The sequence below is a fragment of the Myotis yumanensis genome, unplaced genomic scaffold, assembly GCF_028538775.1.
Source record: "Myotis yumanensis isolate MYYU_CA2020_CCGP unplaced genomic scaffold, mMyoYum1.0.hap1 SCAF_10, whole genome shotgun sequence".
NCBI lineage: Eukaryota > Metazoa > Chordata > Mammalia > Chiroptera > Vespertilionidae > Myotis > Myotis yumanensis.
The window spans coordinates 29,423,356-29,445,253 of NW_027223761.1; the positions used below are offsets into that span (position 1 = coordinate 29,423,356).

Genomic DNA, 21,898 nt, shown 5'->3' on the forward strand with positions numbered 1-21,898 from the left:
TCAGTGTAGGATTAGGGAGCACTTGAGTGACCTCATTTTAATCTAATTACCTCTGTAAAGACCCTATATCCAAACACAATCACATTCTGAGGAGTGGTGTCAGCGTGGAAGGAGCAAGGAGTTAGAACTTCAACATATAAATTTGGGGGGATGGGTATAATTTGGCCCATAACAGCATGTCATATAAGGATTTTCATGAATTGGCCTTGGACTTACCTCTCCAACTTTAGACAATCTCTTCCATATAAGTAAACTCCACCTGTACTTGAAGACTTAAAGCTTTCCAAAGATGCCAAGTAGCCTCACGCCATCATGCTTTTGCCAATGCTGTTCCTGTTGCCTGGAATGTCTGCAAGATGGAATCCCCTCCATCTTTACCCTCTCATCCAACTCCTTAGCCTGGTGAATTCCAAGTCACAGGTCCAATGCCATCTCCTCTGCAAAACCTCTGCTAAACTACCTGAGAATTAATCCAGCTCTGTTTCCACAGCCAGTATATAATATGGCACGTGAAACCTTGAAGTCTCACCTTTTTGTTAGAATGTGGCAGGCTTGTCTTCACAGTGCCCGACAAATAGCAGGCACTTAACAAACACTTGTTGAGTGAGTGAAATGGAAGAGTGCAGGCAGAACTAAATGCAAATTCTGCAAGAATTTCAAGAGTTTACTAGTACTATCTACTGGAGTGAAAGGCCTTGGTATTGGAAAAATAACAAAACAAAACAAAGACAGAACATTATTGTGGATCAGCAGTCTTCCTATTTCTCCTCTGCCTCAGGGCACACTGTTCTATTACATCTCCCATGCTCCCCTGCCAGAGACTGGGATGTGGGGCTCAGTTGGCCAACGGAGGTCTGACCTCCAAGGCCTCCATTCTCTCCAGACCTATGGATGTAGAAGGCCAGTGGGCACTGAGGCCCTAGGCAATGGTGGAGCCACTAGGTTGGGAAGGAGCCTGGGTCCCTGCATGGAAGAACACCTGCTAACAGCTAAATGGACTGATGTAAAAGGGAGAAATACGCCTTGTTGTGTTAAGCCACTGAGATTTAGGGGATGTATATTGTAGCATTAACTCCCTTGACTAACACCCACCTGAAACACTGGATGTCTTGAACCTGAGATGTGTATATCTCACTGCTTGGTGTCCATCCTGTTCATTTAAATCACAGGAAGAAGCATCAGGATTTTGCCCAATATTTGTGAAACCGATTCGAACGTGCTATTTCTAATGTGGCTATACAAACATTTGGGAAAAGAAATGAAGTTAGGGCAAAATAATCTAACAGTCGCATTCCTTAGGCCCCAAATAACATGATCAGGTTTCTTAGCTTTAAAAAAAATTAAAACAAAACCATTCTTTTCACCTCCAAGCTATGGCCTTCTCCTCTCCTTTCAGAGTCCACTTAGTTCTTAGCATCTCAGCATCTCCCCACGCGACGCCAACTTCTAACCATAAACTCTCTGGTCTTTCTTCAGTTGTTTTTCTCAACTCTCCTTCGTTCCTGACCACTGACTGTTTCCTCTTTGAAATTAATTCTTCTTGAATTCCATGACGCTGTGCTCTCTTGATTATCCTCTTACCCAACCTCCTTCCATTCCTTTCTTCCTCCCCCAGTTCTCCAAATCCATATTCCTCCACAAGGTCACATTCCTGCCCTTCTCCTCTTTCTCACACATTTTTTTGTTTGTTTGTTTGCATTGTCACCTTTGGTCTCTTTTTCAAATTGATGTTCTCATTTCAGGAGGGCAGCTCTCTTTTTCATTCTCATCCCATTTTTTTCCTTCTCCTTCATAACAATCTCATCATCTGTGCAGGTGATGCTGGCCTCTTTCTGGCTGCCTTCTAGACTTTTCCACTGGATAGCCTGCAAGTATCTCAAACAGCAGGCACCAACCACCAAACTCACCCCCTAGTCTCTCCACCTGTTTTCCTTACCTTAGAATAGCACTGCCATCTTCTCATTCACTGGGTTCAACACCTCAAAGTCACCTGTGATTCCTCTCCCTCTCCCCCACATTCACTCAGTAATCTGGGCCTGCCGGATTGCTTCTGTGCCTTCAATACTTCTAGCCTGGACCATTATTAAAAGCTTATCTCTAACATACTTTATCAGTCTGGGTCCAGTCAGAAAAACAGAAACCACACCAGTTGTGTGTAGTTGTTTTTTTAAGAGAAATAAAATAATAGAGGGAATTGGCTAAACAGCAGTTAATATTTTTGAAAATGTAAGGAGGAACACACTGACCTAACACAGAGGTAACTGCAAGAAGCGTCTACCACCTCTGGGGTGGGGAGACAGAAAACAGGTGGAGGAATCCTAGTTTGGATGCCTCGAGGAGAAGTCTCCCAGGGACTAAGTCAGACCTCTGAGGAGAGAGCCCTGCCTGGTTACTGCTGGTACTTCTAAGGGGTATAACGGGACTGCTTTGGGGGAGGGGGGGGTAAGCTAGACACTGATTTTCAGCTGTCACTGTCAGGGTGAAGGGCCATTGTTCAAACAACACTGAGAGGAATAGCCGGCAAGTACAATGGAATAACTCCTTTCTTCCCCTCTTTCTTCCAGTTTACTGTCAGAATTTAATAGAAAGTCAGCTGGTAAGGAGATAATTTTCAGAATTCTGGCCCCAGAACAGGCAACACAGAGGACAGAAGGGTGAATTTGGTGCATTTCCCTACCACTACCACTAGTTAGTGTCTGTCTGTCTGTCTCTCTCTCTCCAGTCTATTTCCCAAAGATTTCTAAATAACCAGCATTTATTGATCATTTACTATGTGCCTGTTATAATTCTAACCACTTTACATGTATTAACACATTTAATCCTCTTAACAACATTTGGAGGTACATGCTAATAGTATCCACATAATACAAATGAAGATACTGAGGCACGAGGATATTAAGTCATTTGCCCAGAGTACAAGTAGCTTGTAACTAGTAGATCCAGGAGTCGAATCAAGGTGTCTAACTATAAAACACTGATTCTCATACCCGTTTTTTTTTTAAACTTTCACACTGTGTACTTGAGGGAAAAGCCAAAATAGAATGGTGGAAAGTAAGATTCCTTAATTAAAAATAGTTCTCAAACTACAGCATGTGCGCGTAAGAACCACCAAGGAACTTTGAGAAAATATGGATTTCAGAATTCACTTCTCAGACAGTAATTTGGAAGGTCTGAGATGAGGAATTTAAACTCTGAACACTTGATCCTGGATGCCACACCCCGACCTGTGCCCAGCCTGATTCTGATGTAAACTGTCTATGGACCACAAGTTGAGAAGACTTACCTGGCAGTGGTCAAGAGAGGAAGAGAAGCTATAACTTGAAAAAAAAAAATCCTTCCATAGGTTCCCATTGCTCTTGGGGTAAAAGTTGAGAATCAGTCTTCAAATACAACTCTTGATCACATGATGTCCTGCTTAAAACCCTTCAATTCATTCAACAAGCTATTCCACAGATTAACTCAAATAGTTATTGAACACATATGTGTCACACAGTATTCTAAGTGATTGGGACTCTAGAGTGGTCATCCCACTTAGTATCTATGTAACCTTGGAGAAGATACAACTTCTTTAGATTTTCATTTCCTTACCTGCAAAGGCTCTGTAGGAGAAAGAACGAATCTGGTTAGAGTACAAAGCTTGGTGCAGAGTGAGTACGGTAAACAAAATAATGTTCTGTTGTTTATTCAGAGCCTCAGAAGTTACATGAGGATTTTAGCTTTTACCCTAAGAGCAATGGGAACCTATGGAAGGGTTTTCAGCAGGAAAGTGACATATCCAAGGGTGTATAATATACAATACCAAGAATTAAAGTCAGTTAGTATTTCCTCCAGGACAAGGGAAATTAGCAATTATAATCACACCAGTCTAATATTTTCAGGTTACTTAGTGAAAATAATAATTCATCTTTAAGACTTCTTACGTTCAATTTTCTAAGTAAGATGGAAAACTAAATTAAATCTTGCTTATTGGTGTTAACAGTGATCTCAACTCATGACTAGAATCATGAATCAGTTTGTTTTATACGTACCTTTCCTCAATTTAAGATTTGAGAAATGTTAAGTGTCAGAAACTACAAAAGAACTACAAAAATTTTTTTTATTAAGTGTGAAAGCAAAACAGTATATCTATTTAAATATTTTTACATATTTATAGATAAAACAAAGACAAATAATTTATCAAAAATTACAAGTTTAAAGGACAGACTATTTTGAAACAGCCAATAAAGTATCTGAAAATAACACATTTTATCCATAATTAGTGAATATTATCCCCCCCAAAAGTAACTTGCATTTGTAAAAAATATAAAAGTTTTGTTTTTTTTTAGATGTCTGCCAAGACTGCTCTTGCTAACTCTAAAAAAAGTATAATGCCTTTATCGACAACTTCTGTTTTCACCAAATGGCTTTAAAAACCACCTGTGTTTCCTCTGGGCTTAGGTGAACTCTAAATCTTCACTTTTACACCACAGGGCGTGAACATAAACACAAACAAATCAGAGTGAGAGCTTTGGGCTGCTTTGCTTCATACTGAGCGAAGAACTTTCTCCTTGGCTGGGTGAAAGACCATGGTGTATTGTGACGTCCAATCTACTGCATAGGGCTTCACCAAGCCAAAGCAGCCACACTGAAAGAAATCTGCAAGGTTCTGGGTGAACCCAAGGCTGCCAAGAAAGGAAGAGAACATGTCTTACTACATTTCCTGTGTAGCTCTTGACAAACGTTCATTCACACCATAAACATTCACTGAGATTGTACAATGTATAATGTCCTTTGGAGCTCCTACAGGAATCCAGAAGTGAATCAGTTACTGGGCTTATGGGACCTTAAAACAGAAGCCTAGTTCCAGTTCTGGAACTGAATCCCTAATTTCGAGAGTCCCTGGCTTCTGCCCAGCAACCAAATAGCTTCATTTTGGGTCTCCCACTCACTGGAATGGTCACTGCCATCAGTAAGTTTCTTTCTTTCCTTCCCACTGCCCTAATTCACTTGGATTATCTCAAAGCCCAGAAAAATAAACAATCAACAAGATGGGTTTTTTCTAAACCTATATAGCTCTCTAAATGATGCCCATCTCAATTCCTCCCAGTTCACTTTATATCCTGGAGATTGTCTAGTCCTCCAAAATTCTGATATAGTCATAGCCCTTCCTTCCATCTCCATCATGCTCGCCCCACAACTTTCAAGGCTCAGCTGAAAATTCCACCTCTACCACAAAGGCTTCCATACTTTAGTTTTTATCCCTCTGGTTAAACCACTAAGAAAGGGACTTTATTAATATCACTGCCAGTCTGAAACAATCATCACCAGCTTAACACCGCTCTCCGCTCTCTATCACTTTAGCCACCTCTTCCCAATAAAGTCATTTTCTTTCCTCTTTAAATACACATCAGAGTCACATCCCAGGCTCTGATTTCCTTGTCTAACAGCCTAACAGTTTCATCTTGTACCACAAATGTGCTTTAAAATAGACTGCTCATGAGATATGCAGTGAGCGCTCAAATCCCTGGAGGACTCTGGGTCACCTCCACAGCATTCCCAGCCTCCAAGACCCCTATACATGTGACAGGGAGATAAGCTTCAAAGCCTGATCCTTCATATCTTAAGATGACGACCTTCCTATACAAACATTCTCATTTTCAACTGAGGACAGGTTTTATACAACCAACACTCTAGGAAGAACATACCCCAACCTCAAAAGCTGGCTTCTCCCTGACACAGGTGGGCACCTTAAACATAGGGCTGAAATAATTACTAGTGATAGAAAGCCAGGTTGAAAATCTTGGCAAAGTTCACAAGCTAACGCTTTGTACAGACAGCCTTATGGCTGCCTTTCTCAGCCACATGCTTAATTATCTCACATTGACTTCATGCCAGCAATATGCAACCTTGTGACCATGTGGCTTGACTGCAGAGATTCCCCATCTTGGCAAAACTTCACAGTCACTTATTATTTGTGCTGAGTCCAATAGACTAAATCCCAAATTCTTACCACCTTGGGGCTCATGACCTTACCACTCATCTCCTGTCACTGAGGCTTCCAAGAAAAAAGAGGGTCAACTCTACCAGATAGCAAGTCAGAGGACAGCAGCATGGCCAAGGGGGGTGACACTGGATTGGGCAACCAATGGCTAGACTAGCATCTTCCTTAGGACTCAGTGGAAAGAACAGATCTCACTTACTTGTATGGTGTCCTCCTGAGGGACAATGGCTGCTTCATATGCCTGCTCTGCTTCAGCAGGCTGGTTCTCTCATGGGAGGTCAGGCCCAGAAAAGCAATCTGAAAAAGGTTGGGAGGTACATGAAAAATACCATATCAGGGCTCCATCACTCTTAGCAGTGCATCATGGGAAACTGGAAAACATGCAATACCACCCCCCCCCTCCCCAAAAAACAACAACAGTATCACCTACACTTCTAACCAAGGATTAAGGTGAAGGCAAAGATTCAGCAGCTCTAAGTAAACTCTCCTATGTAAATCTAGTAGCTGGGCTTTTTTTTATTGTCTTATTTTATTAACCTTCAGGAAAGCACAGTGTATTGACTTAATGAGAGTCATGAAATAACTGCTTTAGTAATTACTTCAAGCCATGGCTTATGGCCATGTTTAGATTCTCAATAAATTCAGCATGCAACTTTTAGATAAATAAAATAATATAAGGTCCGTATCAATGCAATTATTTCAACTTGCATATTCTTCTTAGTATCTCTTTGAAAATAGCCAAGTGAAAAAGTTAATAATCTTAAGTAAAGAATATTTAAATCCATATATTTGGGGAGAGGTAAGAATTAAGGTAACTTGAAAACTCCCATGTCATTAAAAACACTACTATTGCCCAGCGGGTGTGGCTCAGTAGTTGAGCATCAATCTATAAACCAGGAGGTCACTGTTTGATTCACAGTCGGGGCACATGTCTAGGTTGTGGGCTCAATCCCCGCTGGGGGTGTATGCAGGAGGCAGCCTATCAATGATTCTCTCTCAAAATTGGTGTTTCTATCTCTCTTCTTTCCTTTCTGAAATTATTAAAAATATATATTTTTAAAAATACTACTATTTACTGAGTTATCTCATTTAATCCCCCCAAAAAACCCAAACATCAAGTTCCTTATCTTTAAAACAGAGATTATCATCTTCATTAGATTGTTTAAGGGTTTGAGATAATATATTTAAAATACCTAGTGCAGAGGCTTACAGGGGTGAAGCAACTGGTCCAAGGCCCCACAGCTTAGAAAGTGGCAGAACTGGGACTGACACCTCGGTCATTGTGAGAACAGAGCCCATGGTCCTAACCAGCAGTCGACAGTCTCAGTATGACTGGCCACAGTCAAAACCATAACTCACCAGAGCCCTCAGGAACTGAAAGGCTTCGAATAACTGAGTTGTTTTGTTTATTAAGAAAACTTTGGTCTGAATTCCTATACCTGAAAACTATCCAAAGCATTGAGTCCATTTTCCTGCCTTAGAAAATAATACACAAATATATTAACCTTTTTTTGTTTATAAATTTAAGAATATTATAGTCCCACGTACTTGTACTTATTCTAAGAATCCAGAAAAGGAGGAAGAAAATTAGAATTGATGCCTCAAGTCTTAGGTTCTACATCTAACTCCTCTTGCTGGCCCTATGGCCACAAGCAAGGCATTCAGCATCTTTAGGTTTAGTTTGCTCATCCATATAATGGAGAAGATACTACTTTGGCACAGTCTGCATCTCAAATGTTTGTAAGGAAACAGATGAGAAAGTGCTTTGGAATATGTGAAGCAAGTATAAATATTAGGTATTATAAATGACAGTAATTACTGCTAATAATCGTGGATGCTGATATCCATTCTTAGCGCCCGAGTCTGTAGATATCAGAGGGATAGGAATTTAAGATGAATGTTCAGAAACTTCAGTTCAGTCAGTATTATTAGCTTAATTCCTTTCCTTAGCAATTTTCCCTTTTAAAATTTTATTATTATTATGGTAGAATTGATTCCTTCCCCATAAAAGTGGAATGTATTTTGCTTTCATTGAATAATGCTCTAATTATCTTGAGTCTTACCGTAAATGGCGCAGAGGCACAGACTGATCATGGCTGTCCATTCCATACGGGCAGCCATAACAACAATGAGAACCAGGTTTTGCTCAGGGGAAGACAGGCAGCAGGGAAGGGATAGAAACGCCATAGAAAGCTGAAGATGACTACTGCCCTGGAGCCTGAACTTTCTAATGGCCATGACCTTCTCTGGAAGTGCAATTACCATGTCCACTGGTTAGTGGTGTGTATTTCATTTCTTCTCTACTTCTATCCACTTAAGCACTGCATAATAATGATAACAAACAGGCTTGGAAAAGTGAGGGAGAATAATCGCCTCACACTTGCATGCTTCACAGTTTATACCATGCTTTCACACAACATATATTTTAACTGCATGATGGAAAAAGCCCTTAAATGGGACTGTCAGAAGACGTAAGTTTCCCATTCAGATTTTCCTACTCATTGGATGACCTTGAACAATTCAATTCACCTCTGTACCTCTGTAAAATAATAGGTTAGTAATTCCTAGGGCCAACACTTAACAATTTATCATTCTAACTTTAAACCCTGCTGTGAGAGGAGACAGGCATTATTATCCCCATTTCACAGACAAGGAAACTGAAATTCAGGAGTCAAATAACATGCCTACACCCACAGAGAACGTGACAGTCACTAGAAACGAAGTCTTCTGATTTGAAATTAAAGTCTTTCTACCCTAATACAGGTTATTGGAAATATTACCCAAAGGCATTATAAGAAGAGAAATAAATACCTGAAAGAGTTGATTTACTAATAAAAATGATGACCATGAGAAATGGAAAGTTGCCAGCAGGAAGATATATAAAACCCAAGGGGAACAAGCCACAATCTGATTGAGGTAGGTCCATAGTCCATCTTCTCTGAATGTTGTGGCACAATGATTTGACCAATCTGTGAATTCACAAAAAGGAACCCATTATTTAAAAAGACAATAAATTGCTGATCATTATGCAGGAAGATTAAAAATCACTGAAGTTTTTTTAGGGGAAAAAAGAAAGGAAGACATAATGGCCCAGATCAGAACCTGACTTCAAGATTTTATCTTCCAAATGCCAGCTCTTCTAACACAGATGAAAAACGGTACCTCACTGTTAATTATGGCTATGATAACAATGCATTGGTAGTCAGCAGTGAAGAAATTAAACCAAAAAAGGTCCATGAAATCATCATTAAGATCAGCATATTCAGCATAAAATGCACTGGCCAGAGAAGTTAATTGTTCAAGAACTCAGGAATGATTATATCCTATCTAATAAAGAGGGAATATGCTAATTGACCCTCACACTGTTGCAAATATGGCAGCGCCCACAGCCAATAAGGAGGGAATATGCTAATTGCTGCCACACCCTCAAAGATGGTGGCGCCCATAGCCACAAGATGGCCGGCAGGGGAGGACAGCTGTGGAAGATCAGGCCAGCAGGGGAGGGCAGTTGGGGGGGGAGAGGGGGACCAGGCCTGCAGGGGAGAACAGTTAGGGGCAACCAGGCTGGCAGGGGAGGGTAGTTAGGGGCGACCAGGCTGGCAGGGGAGGGCAGTTGGGCGTGATCGGGCCAGCAGGGGAGCAGTTAGGCATCAATCAGGCTGGCAAGGGAGTGGTTAGGGGGTGATCAGGTTGGCAGACAGAAGTAGTTAGGGGCAATCAGGCAGGCAGGCAGGCAGGCAGGTGAGCAGTTGGGAGCCAGCAGTCCCAGATTTTGAGAGGACTGTCAGACTGCCGGTTTAGGCTCGATCCTACAGGGGCTAAATTTCATGCACCAGGCCTCTAGTTTAATAAATATTTGTCTTAGAAAATTCTCTATCTTATCCATGTTATAGCAAGATATGGGCCATCACAGAACTAAATATAAACTCTTATTAAGGATTCTGATCAACAGGCCATTGTTGTGGGCACAAGAAATCCTGTAAGCACCTAGATACCACTGGAACACAAGCTAAGAGCATGCAGTTTCCGAGCATACTTCTGCATTGGCACCGTAATTTATCCTGCAGAGGGAAAAAGGCCAGGTGAGGAAATGCATGAGGAAGATGCCCCAAGAAAAGTACAGAAAGAGAGTAAGATTCATATGATCACAGCTCAGTTTCTCCCCCAGGAGAATTTATTTATATGCCAATTAAAAGAGGACTTCACTATGGTCTTCAGAAAACTGACCCCTAACCCATATAGCTAAGACAGTAGTGAGGTGAATGTAGGTAGGAAGCAGGAGAAACAAGGGAACAGACCTTTAAGGTTATATAAAGCCAATGACTTTTACAGGCACCATGACTGTTAATAAAGGGCAAACTATTTTTGAAATGAGAAATCTGTAGATTTGTACCCTGAGGTTTCATAAATGCCTCTGACAATTTGATCAGCAGTTTTAGGCAATTTCCCAAAGCAATACTTAAGAGCTCCTGGGACAGGAAGGATATATGAGTCCATGACTTCACTATCAACCGACTGTCCATTTTTGTCCCAAATACCTATATATTTTTTTGTATCATTTAAGTCCCAGCTATCTTTCATGGGTATATGCCAGAAGCATTCTAACAGCAATCATCACAGAGCAATAATCAAGGTAACAAGGCAAATTACACTCTTCAGAGCTTCTCATTGGGACAGCACAGAAAGAAGCATCCCATGCACCTGGTATGACATAAGAGAATGTAATTTCCACCAGCAGGCAGCAAAGACAGCTGAGTAGGAAGAGTATTGACTTTCTTTCAGCTTATGGTCTTCCACTGCTCTCCTCTGGGAATTATTTCGATAACACAGCATGACCTCAAACTGAAGTTTCCATAGAACTGATTTCAGATTTAATATAAAAGATATACTGTAAGTGGCCATGTACATTATCTGATATGCAATATAACACTTTAATATGTACTAACACATTCACTGGCTAATGAGAGGGAACTCCTATTGCGGTTCCAAGTCAATTGTTTTCATCTTTAGATCGCTCGGATACTTACAATGTTCTTTCTAGCAATAATCTAAGATCTTTCTCCCTGTAACTTGCACAATGCAGACACGTTGAGTTACTTATTGTCCACCCTGAAAACAGACCTCACAAGATGAAATGGATGGTGCCTGTACAGAGCCAAAAGGAGCTGCAACTGGATCACACAGAGAGGGTGCACAGCAACAGGAGTGTTAATGGTAAACAAAAAAGGTGGGAAGACAGGGAGGACGCATTAGAAAAATGGAGCACTTTTTTTTTTTAAGTTCATTTTTCCTGTATGTGAAATGATAAAAGATACAATGTCCTCATTCATTGTAAAAAAAAAAAAACTGTCAAAATATAAATGGGATAAAAAGTAACCAGATATGTTAAGCTAGTTGTAAGTGAATGTAAAGGTGAGACTGTTCCTAAGAAACAAAACATTATATACAAATTCGTTCAGAGCCAGAGGGTACAGACAAAGAGGAGGGAAGAACTAATGCATGTCATAAGAAAACAACTTGGAAAGAATGAATGTAATGGAAAATCACTTCTGTCCTTATCAATACAGTCTTATGCTGGACAGACACACCAAACAAAGGGGACTATTTTTAGTGGAGAGAGAAGGGGGAGAGACAAGAGTGGTGTAAAAGCTGGCTCCTTTTCCCTAGGATCAAGTCCAAGGCACAAATTGGTCCATGGGCCAGCTTAAAAAGGTTTTCCAGGAACATGCTTTAATGTCAGGCCTTCAAAGGGCAGCCCTTTCAACAGAAAGAAGCACTGAAAAAATATTTTATTTTCTACACCACAGGACATAATCTAAGAAGTTTCAAATTCCAATGCGCAGGATTCCTGATGGCCTTTGGCAAGAACTGAGATCAGGGATCACAACCTTCTGACTATTAGACCCATTTGAGATGGTGACAGTTATACTGAGCCACAAAAGCATTCCCAAGTGATGTCAGGTGGGAAAGGGGCGGCAAGGTAAGTGAAGTCCTCTCCATGCCTATAGCAGGGCAAGAAACAAACCATTTCACATAGATATTAGCAACCTCTAAAAATGAAACCCCAGACCAAACAAAACTTGTAATACAGAATGTTTCTGGGGAGGGAAGCTGGGAGGCTGGGGGACAGTGTAGAAGCAACTATCTTTCAAAAACTAAAAATTTTAACTAAAGAAAACCAGGAGGGCAGGGAGGACTTAGGGAGGGGTGGAGCATGGGATGATAAAGGAAAAAGAAAAAAAGGTAGGAAAAAACTTTCCTAATGTCTTCCTGAATCGTTCCAGATTTTAGCTCAAGCAACAAATTAGTATTTTATTGGCAAAATACAAGACTTGAGCATAAATATATGCTCAACAGGAGGGGGGATGGAAATAGAAGCTCTAGAGCCAAACTCTCCCAAAGTTTTCACAATAAATACATAACAGAGTCAAAATAAACTACAATAACAAACAAAGTCAAAATAAATCACAAGCACTACAGCTTTTTCCAGTAAGGTAACCTATTCCAAGGTTTGAAAAGCAGAGTCATGCATTCTTAGGAGCTACCAAAATCCTTCTTGCTACAACTTAAAAGCTATTCTTTGTTGATCACCTTGGAACAGCTGGCTGTCACTCCTTACATGGGATGCCCAGAGATGGCCTTTACACTGCTACTAAAAAGTCATTTTCCTTGCTCAGGAATGCAGAATAAGTGATCTAATATTTTCTTCCAAGTTATTATTTCCAACCTTTCAATGATTGGTACAGTTATAAGTTGTGACCTCAGATTTATCAAGGAAATGAGCTTTGAGTTTTGTTCCAATATGACAACCTTCCAAGTCCCCCAACCTGTCTTCCTCCAATCTCCCCCTGCCTCCTTTTATCTACTTACCACTCCACCTGCTTTTGTACCTGAGCAGCTGATTTTTCCTCCTTTCACTGGGTGATAAATCTGCACTTGCCTTAAATAAATTTGTATTTTTTACCACTTTTCTAATTTATCAAGATCATTTTAGAGTAAAATCTTTTCAAAGGTATTGACAACTAACCTCTCGTAGCATTTCCTGCAGCTTCCCAATGCCGAGAATCTTACCAACATCCGTTTAGTTTTTATTAGGGTATAGTTTATAGTCACCTAGCCCAAATGTGATATATAAGAGTTCACAAGGAAAAGTGTATGTAGATGTGGGTACATGAGCTTGCTTGTAAGAAAAATTTATACTTACACATGAAAGATTCATATATAATCCAGTTACACACAACGGAAAGGAAAAATAAGAAGAATATGTAATAGCGATGGTTGCCGAAACCTACATAAAAAAGAAAATCAACATATTTAATATTTTCATACAATTATGTTCCAGACCAAGAGCCTATTAACCACTTCCTGTCCATAGCCTTCACAAAAGTAAAGAAATAAGCTGTTGCTGTGCTTTTAAGTACCATTAAACCAAAACCAAACACTCTAACATGTCATGGTCAATTGTCCATGTTAACTGAACTAATATTTATTCAATACTTAAAAGAGGTTTTTTGTTTTTGTTTTTAATACAACAAAGTTTACTAAACATATACAGCTCTAGGATGGCCTATACCAGTGATGGCGAACCTATGACACACGTGTCAGAGGTGTCACGCGAACTCATTTTTTTGGTTGATTTTTCTTTGTTAAATGGCATTTAAATATATAAAATAAATATCAAAAATATAAATCTTTGTTTTACTATGGTTGAAAATATCAAAAAATTTCTATATGTGACATGGCACCAGAGTTAAGTTAGGGTTTTTCTAAATGCTGACACGCCGAGCTCAAAAGGTTCGCCATCACTGGCCTATACTGTGCTGGAGGGAGAAGTAGGCAGGAATTGGGGAAAATCATACCCTGTCTCTTCCTTTCTTCCATGTGATAAGCTTATACAGGTAAAACTTCTGGACATCAAGGACTGACTTGATCAGGGAACAGAGAAAATGAATCTGAGGAGCAGCACTAAATAGATATGTTGCAAGAGACTGGACATAGCAAAAGAGGGGCAACCTGCAGCCCGATATAGGCTTACTAGTATAGAAGCAAAGAGGGGGTGAGCCTGCCAGGCAACCAAGCTCCACTCTTCTATGTGCTGCCCTCTGATGTTAGAGATGGGGGCATTTTTTATGCTAGTGACACAAAAGTTCCTGAGGTACCATCACATTCCCATCTTCTCCACAGGCAGCAAAGCCCAGAAGGAGCAACACCCATTGGAATGAGACCTAGGTTTATGAATGACTAGTTGCATGACTATAGGTACAATATTCAATCTCCCTAATCCAGTGTTCTTACTTGTAATATGGGGATAATATCCTTTTGGGGGGAAGGGGGTAGGGATACTATCTTCTTCTTCACAGGCCCAAAGTAATCAGAGGATGATGCATGTGAAAATACCATGTTAAATGCAATGTGATAAAAATATATGGACTCATTACTATTGTCTTCCCACTGCCATTCAAAGTTGCCTGTTATAATGCCAATCATCTCATCTTTAAGGTGGGATGGGTCCATGAAGTTTGGGACCCCAAAAATTCTCTCTTACTTGTTCTCTAGGAAAAGTAAAGAGCATCAAAACGCACCAAGGAAACCTGAGTGAGCTGAGGCAGCCTTTTGTTTATCAAGATCATGGAAGCATATCTTCTCCTAAAAACCCATGACCACAGTTCCTCATAATAAACCCCTGGCTTTTACTGTGATGGCTCAGAGGAAACCCAGGGCTGCAGATCAGGAAAACGAATGTTCCTTGGGTGGAAGGCAATCCCAGATCTCCGCCATCTCTGGTTCTAGCTCTTACCTGAGCCTTTAAGAAGGCAGGTGGAGAAGGTGAACAAGAGAGACAAGACACAAACTATGGAAAGAACATGGTATTTGGAGGAGAAAACTGATACTACTAAAATGACTTCAGGCAAATAATTTTTTACCTTTTATATTTTTCAACACTAAAATGGAGGTAATAATACCAACCTCATAGGAGTGGAGTTTGATGATCAAATAGAATACAGTATATGAAAGTGCATTACAAATGCTAAAATTCTATAAAATGATACCAGAGGCCTGGGGCATGAAAATTCACGCACTCAGGAGTTGGGAGGTATACCCTCAGCTTGGCCTGCACCCTCTTGCAGTCCAGGAGCTCTCGGGGGATGTCCACCTGCCAGCTTAGGCTCGTCCCTCGGGGGATTGGGCCTAAGCTGGCAGTCAGTCATCCCTCTGGCAGCCTGGGAGCCCTCAGGGGATGTCCAACTGAAGGCTTAGGCCCACTCCCTGCAGACATCCTTAGCACTGCCACAGAGGCACTGCTGCTGCGCTGGCCAGCCATGAGCCGGCTTCTGGCTGAACAGCACTCCCCCTGTGGAAGCGCACTGACCACCAGGGGGCAGCTCCTGCATTGAGCATCTGCCCCCTGGTGGTCAGTGTGTATCATGGCGACTGATTGTTCCGCAGTTAGAGATGATTCTCTGACAAGCAAGAGCTACAAAATGGATTCCCTTCTACTTTTTCTGAGTCACACACATAACTAATTATAAGCTTAACTTTATGTGGTAATTGAAAAATTTTCACCTATGCACCGTCCAGTCCACAGGCAGTGTTGGTCGTATCGAGCCACACAGGATTTGCACACAGGGCAATGGAGTGACCTTAGTGGCTTCCTTACCTAAGTGGGCAATTAAGAGAGGACCAAGCAAAAATCAGTCTCTCAAACTGGTAACAAAACAAAATCACAAACAAAATCTTATTCCTAAATCATAAAGACAGTGGCACAAATCATCCTAAATATCAGACCATCAATTCACAGAAAGGCTCTGGAATGCCATTGTAATATTTATGACTACATGTCCATTTTGTCAAAGCCATCACTAAAGGGGACCTGAATTCCAGGGTTACCAGCACTGACTAATGGGATGAGGCAGTACCATACAGCACAGTGGGCACTGGACTGAGGAGAAGGTAAAATGAGGTACATTTCTGGCTCTGCCAATAATTTGGAGAAAGTTAATTCTCTGTTTAGGCTATAATACCTCAACTGCAAAATGAGAAGTTTCACTAAGTGGTTCTTGGGTCACCATGAGCCTCTGGCTCCAAGTTAGTTTTAACATATGCTTCGTGGCAGGAAAAAGCAAACAAACATACAAAGAGATTTTTAATCATAGGCAACGTCAAGAGATCATAAACATCATTCCCTATATGTTCAAGGCAGAAAATTGTCCTGACAGTAATGCAAAATTAGAACCTGGTAGAAACAAAGGTGTAGAAATATACTACAAAGATTTGATAAATGTTTACATGAGCAATGTAAACAAGAATTTGCTTTTACTATGGGAAAACATTATGAAGAAAAGGCTCACTCACAAGACATGATGTACAAAATGTCCTGAAGTCCAGACAGCCAGTCTCTGCGAGGGTGATGATATTCTGAAAGATATGCAGTTTGACCTTACATTTGCATTTACTAGGGAATGTATAATGCATGGTCATATACCATAATCATAGCTCTCTCCCCAAACTGAGGTAGCTAGCAGAGCAATTTGGAAGATTTGCCAACACATCATTCTGTGCCTGAAATAATGTAATTTTTTTCAAGGCTGCATTTTCAACCACAGCCAATAAATTAGAATGCACAAAAATTATACCCCCTTCTCTCCATCAATGGCAATGACCTCCCAGTTATAATCTGTTGGAGAAAAATAAACACAGACACTCCTAAAAAGAAACAAAAACTACCAGCATACAACAGAACTGATGGTTATAAGCACCAAGAGCTCAGTCTTTGAGGAACACGGGGTTTAGGTAACAAAGATGACACTCTCCCCAATTTCTAAACATTCACAGGCAATGGAAGACATGCCATGTCATCTGACAACTTCATATCTTAGTCAATAAGGAGGAGGACCCTCCTGCCCCCCACCAGCTCCTGCCTACTCCATGCATTAAATGAGGGACTTTAATTATATGATCATTATCTAAGCGTTACTATAAAAAAGCAGAAGACCATATCTACCAACAGAAATTACATCTGAAAAAGTCTTGGTGAGGTATTACTTTAAAGAAATTAAAAATATATTTTTTTAATTTTCATATAAACAAATGAAAAAGTATGACAGTAGAGAGATATTATTTTGCTGATTCATACATTCCACATTTAATATTATTAGGTGCCAGGCACTAGACAGTCATGACAGAAACCAACATGGCTATGAAGTTCACCCTCCTATTTTAAAATCAGTAACATTACAAAGAAAGCTCACCGTTTTCCTTTCTTCTTCAGAAGCCTTAGTGAAGCCTGGATCCGTTGCCCAAGTCTTATAGAAAAAATACAGGAAGCCTATTATGCTGAAAATAAAAACAAAATAGAAAGGAGTGCCTGCCAGATGTTAAAGCCAAGTTAAGGAACATATCGGACCTCCCATAATTATGACACAAGCAAATTTCATCGTTGGTGCCTAAGAATCTCTCTTCTCTGCATTCTATCCTCATCTTCCTTTATGTAACACATCCTGCCCCCGTAGCTGGCCCCATCCTATGTTCTAATCCTATGGGAATTTGGTCATGGTTGACAAATTAATCCCTCGTCAAATAGTTGAAACCCACATGAAATATTGATAGGGAGAGTTGCAATACATGAGCATCCTGAAGAATGAAAAACATTCAAGATCCAAATAAATTAATCTCTAATGGTATAATGTGGCTCTCCTGAGAGCATCCAGAAAAATATTTTCTGATCATTCTAACCAAATCATTCAAAGAAAAAAGCCTCTTGGTTCAGAGATTTCAACTAAAACTATTTTTTTATATATTAAATGCTTGCAAAAATTTCCTACTGCAAAGTTTAATACCTAGTCATAACTGATTTAGGCTAAGTTAATTTAGAAACAAAAGAAACTGCTCTCCCTGCAAAGTGATTATAAGTCAAATATTATTTGGGAAAGGCACATGATATAAACTGAGATAAAAATTGTTTCAAGTATAAATGAACAGTCCTCACTACAAAATCTTTGTATAAAAATTAAAATTTTGCTCCAGTAAAATTTTGTGCAGTAATCAACCAATACGCCAGTAATAAACCAGTGTCCTTGCTCAATTTAAATCATTATTGACACAGTAACTGTATTTTCCTTCCAGGGTGTTGCCAAGATGTCTGGTGCCAAACTTCAGAGTAGAAAAGGTGGCCATAAAATAAGACTCTTAAACACTTGCTGCTCAAATTGTGAGCCATGGACCCACAGCAGTGGCTTTACCTGGGAGCTTGTTAGAGGCAAGAACCACAAACCTTACCCCAAAACAGCAGAATCACTCTGCTGTAACTCACAGAAACCAGCACAACCACATCTGGTTCAGGTAGGAAGGAACGAATCTTATTGGTTTAGTTTACTAGTTAATCTGCAGATAGGCCTGGCTTTAAGAAAGAGATAGGATATAGAAAATTGTGTGAAATTGAATTTTAACAAATATGCTTACTTAGAATTAATTAAGAACACTATTTAAAAGTATACAGGACAGATCTTTTGTTAAAGAATCACATCCTTCTGCTCCCCCCGCCCCAGAAAACCATGATCAACATATATGACACATTCCCAAAAACACACCAATGAATCATATGATGATCCCTCTTATTAAACTAACTGAATTTCTGCTCTGAATAACTTACAACTCCGCTCCCTCTAAGCAAAGTGAATTGCACTCTATCTCCTCACATAAAAGCCAAACATTCCTTGCTTCCATGCCCTTGCTTTGTGTGCTTCACTGACCTCAAATGCTCCCCCATCTCCACCACCGCCCCCTTCCCCGTCTAATTATAAAACCACACTTTTAGCATGTCCAGGTTCTAAACGCCCTCCAGACCTAACTTACATCCCCTTTCCTTTGTAGGTCATTCCCTACAAAGGCTTCTCCCTCTTATCTGAATCTAAGAATGCTTATTCTATGGTACTTATACCTCAAATTATAGTTATTTATAGACATCTCAACCTTTCCAGTTAGCTTGTGACTCCTGCAGTCAATAAGTTTCTCAACTTGGACTAACTGGACTTTATTTCCTTAAGAATTCTTTAGATACTTCAGCTCTACACTAGAGATCTACCCTACAGAAGCCTATTCCTCATGCTCAGTAAGTCATGCTCAGTGAGTGCCCATTCTACACAATGCACTGGCTTCCAAATGACAGACTTCCAAACACTTGAAATGGAAAGGCAGTGCTCAGGCTAAGCAGCAACATTATTCTTCATAAAACACTGTTCCTGGTCAAGATCCTGTTTATGCTCCTGCCTGCCCTTGTCTCTTTTAAAAGAACAGAATTGAAAACAGAACAAACACACTTCAGGTGTGTGCTGACCAGTACAGAGGACAGTGAGATTGCTGCTGTCCTTTGCTTGGACACTCAAAGCCTTGTAACCCTATTGGAGAATACACTGGCTTCCGTGACAGCGCATCACTACCCACACCAGGCTTTTAGTCAAAGCCCCTGGTTCTTATTCACTTGACCTGAAGCTATGTCATTTTCACATGTGCTTGTACGTATTCTCTGAAACTCAGTACAGGACTTCACATGAGTTTATACCTCTTAAACTTAACTCAGCTATAGCCAGAATCTTTCATCTTTAGTCTTTAATCTTACTTCCCAACTCATCAGTATGATCTTACCTCCTTCACTTGATACCGTCTCATAAAAACCATTAGTTCCTGAACCAAAATAAACTGATCATCTGAGGAGCTAACTTAGAGCTGCCCTTAAAATTAATTTCAACGTGCAGCCTTCTACATAGATTTTATTTATAAGACTAGTTAATAATAATAATAGGTATTATTTACAGAATTCCAATTACATAATGGGGACCATGGTGAACAATTTACAAACATCATAGCACAGTAGTCCTTGCAGCCACCCCACTATTATCCCCAATTTATAGAAAAACTGAGACTCAGTGAAATTAAATAACTTGCCCAAAGGTACATAATAAGGAAAAGGGCCAAAACTTAAATTCATGCTGATTCCAAAGATGGTCCTCTTTCTACAGTGCCCCAGACCCTTCCCATATGGCAGCTGTAGAAGCAGAAGCCCCCACACAATCCAGACTTGGTAACCTGAGACGAAACTAGCTTAAACACTCAGATGGGCCTTTACAGGGTAGCGCTTTAGTTCATACCCATGGCAGTTCAACCAGCATTTACCATTCAGATTGAAAAACACTGATCTGACAGCGAAGTGTGCCACCTACTGACTGACATTCTCCCACCAGTAACAGGCTCATATGGATGCCTGGATCAAATGGCTTTATGCTGAACATGTGAGTAAAATATCCCATCTCGTCAACTCCAACATCTTAACATTCTGTCTGGCTACGGAAATTAGTTCTTCTGATGTAATGGCATCTTTGCAAACAGTGAACAGTTTGTACTTAAACTCAGCTGCATACCAAATTCTGCAATTGAGGTTTTTAAACTACAGTGGAATTACATTGTGGTTAATATTGATTCTATAAACCTGAAATAATTGTATATAATAACTACAGTACTTTTTGTGCAAAATTTGAAATACTGTAGTTGCTCACAATTTTAAAAATTCATCAAGAAACACAATTGTAAAACTGTTTACTCCAATGCCACATGGGTTGGTAAACAAACAAACAAACAAACAAAACCAGCCATCTCTTCTCAATAGTATGTCAATTACCCTAGAATTTACCAGCCTTGGGATCTCTGTGCTGTTACTTGATGGTTACGTGTAAATTTAATTATTTTTATATCACATAATGATATCATCCAAGATTTCATTAAATGGTGGTAATAAGGTTATTGCTTAAAAAGCTGCCCCCAAATCAGTAATTATGAGACAAAGGTTAAATTAATAAAGTCAAATGAACTCCATGGTATGCTGTACCATTCATTTAGATTAAAGGAATCTGAAAAATATTAGCAATAATGCTCAGAAATAAGAAGCACCATTAAAGTAGAAACGTGCTCTAATGAAAGTAGATGTATACACTCTAAGAGCTCATATGCCTCTCACTTTACAAATGAAAAAATATTCTTAAATTTGAGTGTATGAATCTCTCCCATAAGTACTACCCTTTCTTTTTAAAATGCCATTACCAGAAATAGAAATAACATAGAAGTTAAAGGAATATGCTTAAAGGTACATTTCTATTCACCACGTTCCTTCTTCTCCTACCTGTAAGGAAAACAAGTTTATAATGGGTTCCTAGAATCCTTGGAAGGGAAAAAGGGATCCTGGAAAGAAGTAGGAAGATGGAAAATTGGAGGAAATGCCTCCCTCGTACTGGGAGCTATAAATAGCTATAAACTAAGAAGTAATCCCTGTTCCTACTTCTAGGTGACTAGATTTTGGTCAACCCTAAAAGCACAGCACACCCCTACGCTGGACTTGGTCTGAGCCCTGCTCTTCAAGTGATAAACCTACTTGTTAGGTGAGTTTTGTTGTTATTGTTTGTAAACCATGGGCTGCCATCCATTAGCGGGCCATGAAAGAATTAAGTGAGCTGTGACCAGCATGTTTTTTAAAAAGAAATCTAACAGGATAAAATAAAATTTCAGAGTAAAACACATATTAGGAATACCATTTTCTGAAATGTTTGCTTCACATATGTTTTGGGTAGCAATGTACACTTATTTTTATTGTGGACTAAGAATCACCACCTAGGTTAATAACACTGTATTGACCACTGCTGAGGAGGTCACACTTCCCCCAAATCCCTCCATGTAGGCCACCTTGGTACCCAGCAGATTTATTAATAACTATAACCGCTGACCAAGTTAAAAGATCCATCTGACCTTGAAGAGAAACTCAATGCAATACAATAATATTTTATGGACCCAAATAAAATAATATTTCATTCTACTCTTTCCTTCTAATGAGTAATAAATACTAGACACCTACTGTTTCCATTGTGTGCTCTGAGA

The 21,898-nt window shown here is 39.8% G+C and overlaps 1 protein-coding gene across 1 annotated transcript in view; it reads right to left on the reverse strand.

Annotated features, from left to right (window-relative positions):
* Positions 1 to 4,118: 4,118 nt before the first annotated feature.
* Positions 4,119 to 21,898, reverse strand: part of ZDHHC13 (zinc finger DHHC-type palmitoyltransferase 13) — a 43,272-nt gene continuing 25,492 nt past the window's right edge. Inside the window, exons 11-17 of the mRNA XM_070428170.1 lie at positions 17,230 to 17,352; positions 16,334 to 16,396; positions 15,545 to 15,638; positions 13,185 to 13,268; positions 8,792 to 8,949; positions 6,180 to 6,277; positions 4,119 to 4,661 (exon numbers count right to left, since the gene is read on the reverse strand). Coding sequence (XP_070284271.1) covers positions 4,523 to 4,661; positions 6,180 to 6,277; positions 8,792 to 8,949; positions 13,185 to 13,268; positions 15,545 to 15,638; positions 16,334 to 16,396; positions 17,230 to 17,352 — 759 coding nt within the window. The 3' untranslated portion in view covers positions 4,119 to 4,522. The remainder of the gene's footprint in view (positions 4,662 to 6,179; positions 6,278 to 8,791; positions 8,950 to 13,184; positions 13,269 to 15,544; positions 15,639 to 16,333; positions 16,397 to 17,229; positions 17,353 to 21,898) is intronic.